Source organism: Hipposideros armiger, unplaced genomic scaffold (genome assembly GCF_001890085.2).
Source record: "Hipposideros armiger isolate ML-2016 unplaced genomic scaffold, ASM189008v1 scaffold_452, whole genome shotgun sequence".
In the NCBI taxonomy this organism is placed as follows: Eukaryota; Metazoa; Chordata; class Mammalia; order Chiroptera; family Hipposideridae; genus Hipposideros; species Hipposideros armiger.
This window is the reverse complement of record NW_017731802.1, coordinates 1424853-1433020: the sequence shown is the minus strand read 5'-3', so window position 1 is coordinate 1433020 and position 8168 is coordinate 1424853. Positions and strand designations below refer to the sequence as shown.

The following is an 8168-nucleotide window of genomic DNA, read 5'->3' as shown; positions in this document are numbered from 1 at the left end:
TTTTGAATATATACATTCCATTAAGCCAGCTTTCACAGAGTTTAAGGTAGCGGGTTCATGTTATCCTTTTATATGTTCTCAATTTGCATAATTTAATCTATGCTAAAATTTCTTTGATTTTTAAAAAAAATATTCTTTCTTTGTATAAGAATAGGTTAGAATAAAATGGATTTAACAAAAATGAATTTATAGAAGTATCTGCTTCATCTGTGCATTTTAAAAACTTAATATCTAGAGCAAAGGTTCTTAACCTGTGGGTCACGACCCCTTTGGGGGTCCAACAACCCTTTCACAGGGGTCGCCTAAGACCATCAGAAAACAAAAAGATACTTACATTACGATTCATAACAGTAGCAAAATTACAGTTACAGAGTAGCAACGAAAATAATTTTATGGTTGGGGGTCACCACAACACGAGGAACTGTATTAAGGGGTCGTGGCATTAGGAAGGCTGAGAACCGCTGCTCTAGAGCATACATTACATTTTCCACTCATCATTCTCCTTCCCTTCCAGCATGTCAAGTGGATAACTCTACCTGGCTATGGAAACAAGTCAAGACATGATGAGCCCTTTTGAATTCTATTCTGATGACTTTGATGCTATTGTCAAAGTCTGGTTTGGACCACTGGTGGCTTTAAATCCTGAGAGCTTCAGTTTCCTCTTCTGTAAGAGGAAGTGGGATTAGATGCCTTCTGACATTATTTTGGCTTTGAACACTGTAATTATCTGACCAAGTGCTTTTTTTCTCTTGCTCTGCTCTATAATTTAGCAAACATGCCAACAGGGGGCTATCTTAGAAAATGTACCTGCTTTGCTCTGGAGCTGAATATTCCTCATAATAGTATATATAGAGAAATTTCTTTTTTCTTGGCATCAAATTTTGACTTAAAAATTTGCTCATTTTTGGATATATTCTGACATTGGGTTTTATTACCTGCCCTTTTGGTTTGTGTGATTCCTTGCAACTAAATTGCTATGCTTACCCCTTCTGTCTATGGATATTCAACCCATCTTCCAAATCCTGCTTATTCTTTTACCAGAAAGACTGATCACCTTGATAGTGAGCTACCCTTCCTCTGAACTGGCTTGGGACTGGCATGTGACCTTTGCTTTTATTTCTGTTTTGTTTTTGGAAATTTAAGAGATCTGGAAAAGAATAAAGAACATAAAGCAAATTTACACTATCCTACCACTCCGAATTAATTACAGTGATCATTTTGGATTATGTGCCTCCAATCTCTTGTTTCTTTAATGAAATGTTATAGATAACACTAAAGTCTCTTTCAACACTACTCCAGCTCCGATTTCCAGCAGCTGCATGTATATGTTGTGTAACCTTCCAGATCCTTTAGAAATGTATACATTTACATGCTGAAGGCTTTGTTTTTTTTCCTTTTGTATTTTAATGTACATTGTGGTGATGGTTACACAACTGTTTAAACTTAGAAAACTCTGCTAAACTGTACTTTAAATGGGAGGATTTTATGGTTTGTAAATTACAAAGCTATTTTAAAAACCAAAGTTTAGCACATTTAAACTGAAAAAGCATTACCACTCAAAAATTCCCTGGGGTGACTCTAATGTGCTATCTTGATTAAGAACCACTGGTTGAAATCCTAACAGCTGACAGATGTGGAGCCTTTCAGTACAGTGATTAAAAGAGGTGGCGACTGAAAAATGGTAGGTCTTACAGTCACAGAACCTTCATCAGGAAGACAAACTGAGCACTTGACATACCATTTGAAAAGACTGTCAACCCCTGAGGATATATTGTCTGGATTACAATGTGTTATATCTGGGGTCCAAAATTGCAGATCACTCAAGTATTTCACTTTAACAGAGCAATTTCAGAGCTTTTAAGATATTGTATTCTTTACTGTTACACTGAAATAGCTGTTATGTGCCATCTCTACTGCTCTTTTAAAATTAAAATGTCTATTTGTTTCAAAGATCTCGATAATGGAGAACTCAAATGGATTAAGCTACAAGAATATTTTTGATCAAAAAGATATGGTTAAAAGCACTTCTTAATTACATATAAAGCTCAAAAAGAAAGATAAAGGCCTTCAGTTTATTAAGTTCATTTACCAGAATGAAACGAGACATTTATCCAACTGACTTTCTATGAAACTATTTTTCTAGGCAGCTAAATCTATTGAAGTTTATACAGACAAGATCAAATCCAGTACTTCCTAAATCTTTACAAATTAGCTATATGTAACTTCTTTCAATGCAATGAAACCAATGCCAATGTAACATTTCAGTATTTCCTGTATGGTTACAATAATTAAACTCATTTAAACTTGAAGGCCCTTTTCTCTCAACAGTTTATGAGCAGGAATAATTTTACATAGATTGCAATGCAAGTGGCTAAGCACGTCTAGATTGCAACATATTTAATTAAGGTGAACAAATTAGTCAACTTCAAGTCATAAGATAACCTGAAAGGCAAGTTTGGACTGAGAAAATAGAGGTGGAACACTACAGACAAATTTTGTTTTATTAAAGGATGACGTAAACTCTAAATAATGAATTAATAGCTTTTTTTTATTCTGTGAACATTCATCAGAAATTGCAATTACTGAAGCCACTGATATCAGTTCATGGGTGAAAGGAGAGAAGCCCAGAATTTATGGACAAAGAAAAATTATTTGAAATTTACTAGTAAGACTCAACCCACAATAACACAGAATAAAAATTCCCAGCGTAACCCTGTGAAACAGAAGTGTTTCCTAAATCTTGGTCAAGACTCTAGATGAAGCAATTATAAGGATATGGCATCTGATAAAAAAGAGAGTCAAAGAATCAAAGTTTTTTCTTCATAGTTGAGATTAAAGGATGCTCCGCTCTTTCTTTACCCAAAAATATCCCTGGAATGAAAAAGGATGATTAGTTCATCACAATTTGAAGGAAACGTATTTTAGATCTATTGTTAAAGGTTAACCTACTCTGACCAATACAGAAATTGGTATGAGGAGTCAGAGGCTGATGAAACATAATCTAAAATATGGAGTTAGTTTAGTGGTTGGCAGCAGGCTGAAAGCTAGGATTCATGTTATGCAGTGCCTTGGTTAATTTAAAGGCAGAAACCATGCTGAGGTTGTAGTTCTAGGCAACGAGATTGGAAAACAGATTATTATCAGTGTATGATGGTTGTTATTGGTTGTACATAGCAAGATCTTGGAAGAGGATGAGTTCAGGTAAGACTTGGCCAGTTTGAAAGCAAAAATCAAGATGTTGGCAGGGTTGGTTCTTTATGAGGACTGTGACAGAAGTATCCGTTCCAGGCTTCTCCCCTTGGCTTGGAGAGCCAAACCATCTCCTTATGTCTCTTTACACCGCCTTCCCTCTGTGTGTATCTGTGTCTAAATTTCCCCTTTTCATTACATCACAAGTCATACTGGATCATGGCACACTCTAATAACTTCACTTTAACATAATTACCTCTGTGAAGACCCTATCTCCAAATAAGGTTGCATTCTGAGATACTGGGGCTTAGGACTTCAACATACAAATTTGGGGGAGGGGGGTGCACAATTTAACTTATAACAGGGAGCACAGATATCAGGGGACAAATGGCAGTCTCTGCCACAATGCCCAAATTATGAAGTCTCTCAGCTTGTGCTTGAATTATTGGCACAATGCCTCTCTTCCTGTCCAGTCATTTATGGGAGTTCATACGGATGAATCAGCTCCATTTCTCTCTTTAGCTTCCTTATCCAGGCACCTCACCAGACCCATTCGCATAGGGTGTGTGTGTGTGTGTGTGTGTGTGTGTGTGTGTGTGTGTGNTCCCTCTTTATGTAGTTAAAAATAATGACTTACCCTACTTAACAAAAGAATTTATGAAAACATTTGAATTTTTTGTTACACTTCCTAAAATTATTCCTCACCAGACCCATTGGGTGTGTGTGTGTGTGTGTGTGTGTGTGTGTGTGTGAATGTGTCTCACCTTGTTCCCAGAGCGCCATACTACTTGTATCCCAAGTAATACTGCTACTGGCTAAAAATAAGAGCTAACCTTTACTATGGGAAAACCATACTTTAGCTGCAATGCTAAACACACTGTATGCATTATTCCATTTGAACCTCACAACTTGAATAGGTGGGTGGTAGTTTTGTCCCCACCTTCAACAGAAAAAGTGGAGGTACAGAGAATTTACCCAAGGTCATGTGGCTGGTAAGTGGAGAGATATAATTAGAACCCAGGTCTGTCGGACTCAGAGCCTGTACTCTTAACCACTACACTGCACCGTTCCTCAGAAATTCTCACTAACCAGGCGGCTATAGTTTACAGCTCAATCCCTCAGTCAGGACCTAAAACCTCAAGCTGGCTCAGACAACACATGCTTTACCTTCTCCTGTAGTCTGGATTTTACTTCTACATCTCTTTCTCTTATAAAAACATCCAACCTACCATGTTCTATAGATGTTAACTCCAAAATATATTTTGAGCCTTTCCCTTTGTATCTGGTTCCCACTGCCACCACCCATCATCTAAGCCCCTAGAACTCTATAGTCTGGGCATGTAAATTAGGCCATATTAAGTTTAATGCTTATATTAGTGAGCATTAGCCTGGAACATCCTCCAAACTGGTTCTCTCACTTTCACTCTTGCCCCTGAGATCTGGTTTCCCAAAGTAAATCTGTTTTCTATAATCGTTTAAAAATGCAAACTAGTTCACATCAATTCGCTGATTAAAAACCCAGCCTAGGTTTCTGACATCATCTCTGTCTCTCTTGCCTTGCTCACTACAGTTCAGCCACACAGGTTTTTGGCTATTATCTTGAATAAGGCAGGTTTTCTCCTACTTCAGGGCCTCTATGTTCTCCTAGCAACTCTCTTTCCCCAGATGTTTGCCTTCCTGTCTCCATCTCATCCTATATCCCTTAGTATAAATGCCACTTCTTGGCAAGGTACTCCTTTACCAATCGGTTACAAACTATGTTTCTACCATCCCGCTCTGTTACATTACCCTGTTTCATTTTCTTCAAGATACTTCTCAATAGCTGACATTATCTTAATTGCTTACGTGTTCATCATCTGAGGACTGCTTCTAAGCATACACAACTAGAAGGTAAGTTAATGTTCTCTGAGCAGTCTCACCTAATGCATGGTAGATGTTTAACCAATAACTTAAAGAATGAGTGAATAAATGGCTCTCCCAAGGCATGGTGCACAAAACTCCTTCTTCTTCCTTCCAGCTCAAAATGAAAAAAAAATTCCAATCAAATAACGTGAGACAGAAGCACCAAATTAACAGTTCCACAAACAACCAGCTTGAATTCCAGTTTCAGCTCAGCAAGTACACCCAGTAAGGTTTATGAGATTTTTTTACATGTCTCCCAATTGCGATCACTAACCTACATTGCCTATACAGTACTATATAGCAGCCTAGATGAGTTTTAAAGGCAGATCACATTCTCAAGGCAGAGACTGTCCACCACCCTCCTTTCTAGAACCCACTAACCTTTGGCCATAAAATAGGAAAGAAGGCAACTTAGAAAAGGGAATCTAATAATGTCTTCTATGTGCCAGGCCAGACTTATTTTAAGAACTTTACATATATGAACTTGACATATATGACAATGAATGTAAATTCTGTGTTATCATTATAACCAATTAGAAATGGGGAACCAGAGACACAGAGGTAAAACAGCTCACTAATGTTACATAGATAGCAATCTATATTTAGCTCTAGAGTCTATATTTTTAACCACACTACAAATAAGATTCTGAAGATGGGGACTAGAACACATCTAGTAAAAATGGGGACTAGAAGAAGCAGAAATGTTTTGGAAACCTCTTGGATTATACATCTAAGAAGACCCTCTTGTTAATTAAAAGGCAAATATTAAGCTGCCTTCCTCTCTCACTTTGTGAACTATTTTAGAAGCTATATTTGTTAAAGGTTAAATTTTGTTACAACCAAATTCCAAAGGAAAGACCAAATTCTTCTTAGTACCCAGTGTTGCCTGAAGGAAAAATCAGGACCTAAATCTGTGTCCTCTGACTAACCTTGTGCCCTTCTTGCTGTGCCTATTTGCTTTGTTTAGCAATCTGTTGTAGGGCCTTAGATAAGTCATATCACCGCAAAATGCCTTTCTTTCCTCGTTAGGGCCAGCGAAGTACATAGACCATCAAGTCAGACTCAGACCAATGATTTTGCAACTTCTACCTATGTGACCTTGGACAAGATCAATATTACTTCACCAAGTTTGTTTCTTCATCTTTAATGTTGGGATAATACCCACCACACAAGGTTGTAGTGAGGATTAATAAGATAAAATATATAAGTTGTTTGACATAGTGTAGATGCTTGATAAATATTTTTATCTCAACTATTACAATATATAAAATTTCGTTTTTTTCTTAGAAACAGACCTTGCCTTCAGTAGACTTACTAACGGACATAAATTAGGTAGGAGTTTTTCAGGTCCCTTCTTGTTTATTAACTATTACATCAGAAGCCCCTATGCACAAAAACAATATGTCTTAAGACAACTATGTTTCAGTTGGGACAACAAGAGTTGTACATACCTACCTATATTAAGAACTAGAGAGTGATAAATATTTTAAGTGAGGGACAGCCATAAAAATTCGGAGGGGAAAATTGCTTTCACCCACAAGAGGTGGGGCACAGAGTAGAGAAAGGTATTTGAGCTAAACCTTGAAGTACGTCATTACTGAAAAAATTCTTCTCTGCATAGCCCACAGACTAAAATAATTACTTTCTCCTTTGTGGTATGCTTTGTCATTTCAAACCACTTTTTAAAAATTACGTTTATATTAGATTGTAATTCCTGTTTCTGTCTCCTAGTTAATGTGCTCTTCTGGATGGCAGGGACTGTCTTATCACCGCTGAATTCTCCAGCATCTGATTAAAGGAGTAGCTGTAATAAAGACAGAAATCTCAGAAAGGCTGTTTGGGTTTGGAGTTTAGTCCAGCGTTGTGTGGCTCTGGAGTCTGACTGATTTTAACTTCAGGCTGTGCCTCTAACTTAGCTCAGGTGGCTTTTAGGGTTGACGGATAAAAAACAGGGCACCCAGTTAATTTGAATTTTAGATAAGCAACGAATAGAGTCCTGGTATAAGTATGTCTCATGCAAAACATTATTCGTCGTTTATATGAAATTTCATGTTTAAGAGAGAATCCGTATTTTCACTTACTAAATCTGATAACCCTAGCGACTCCTCTGATCTTATCTATTACTTGGAATGAGGATGAAAATAGTATCTTTTTGGATAACCTAAATAAAGAATCTCGCGCACGGTAAACCCTTAATTCACTTTCCAAATCAGGATACTCCAGTAAAGAGACATGTCAAACCTCCCATATTAGACGACTTTCTAAAGAGTGCAGACAAAGTTCAATAGAACTCTGAACAAAGTTGCAAACTACGTTAAAGAGATTTGCAAATCTGCCTTCAAAGTAGTAATACAAGGGTGTTTAAGTAATGTTGCACCAGGCTGGAAAGGAACTTCCTTACTTACAAGGGCTGTATTTCTGCGCACGCGCACAAGATTTCAAGCTGCTCCACGCCGGGTCCCCGCCCCACTCGAGAATCACGTGGGGGACCGTCGCTCAAGAGGAGCCACCGGACCTTGTCATGTGACCCAGGCTCCAGCTTCGCCTAGGGATGGAGCCGGAAGAGGGGACGCCCTTGTGGCGGCTGCAGAAGCTCCCAGCCGAGTTAGGCCTGCAGGTGAGGGGGGCGCAGGCGGCGGCGGCGGCGGCGGCGCGGGGCCAGGACTCCGGGACGGCTTGGCGCGGGGGTGCAGCCCCATCCAACCGATCGGCCAGCGCAGGGCTGGCTCCGGCCGCCCAGGGAAGGGAGGGGGCAGGGGCGTGATTTTGGGTGGCCGGCCCCCTGCTCCCCTAGAGAGCTGAGGAGGCCGAGACTTGGGGCGTCACCTCCACACCCGCGCTTGGAGTTGCCCCTCCAGATGCTTTGCACGCAGACTCCGCCGGGCCGCGCCCGCACCCTGGTGGGGGTGACCCATCTCCTCCCAGGCTTGGCCTGGGACCCGCTGACCCTGGGCTGGGGAGCGGAGCTGCCACGTAGCCTTTGCAAGCTTACAACGTGGAGTTGGTGGTTTGTAGTTTCTCACATAGGTTTCATTCATTCATTCATTCATTCATTCATTCATTCATTCATTCATTCA

The 8168-nt window shown here is 39.5% G+C and overlaps 2 protein-coding genes across 2 annotated transcripts in view; one reads left to right on the top strand and one right to left on the bottom strand.

The window, feature by feature from the left end:
- The window catches only part of ATP10D (ATPase phospholipid transporting 10D (putative)), a 129870-nt gene extending 122291 nt beyond the window's left edge, over positions 1–7579 (bottom strand). Inside the window, exon 1 of the mRNA XM_019665766.1 lies at positions 7497–7579. The gene's annotated coding sequence lies outside the window, so the exon portion shown is untranslated. The remainder of the gene's footprint in view (positions 1–7496) is intronic.
- The window catches only part of COMMD8 (COMM domain containing 8), a 9332-nt gene continuing 8739 nt past the window's right edge, over positions 7576–8168 (top strand). Inside the window, exon 1 of the mRNA XM_019665774.1 lies at positions 7576–7708. Coding sequence (XP_019521319.1) covers positions 7643–7708 — 66 coding nt within the window. The 5' untranslated portion in view covers positions 7576–7642. The remainder of the gene's footprint in view (positions 7709–8168) is intronic.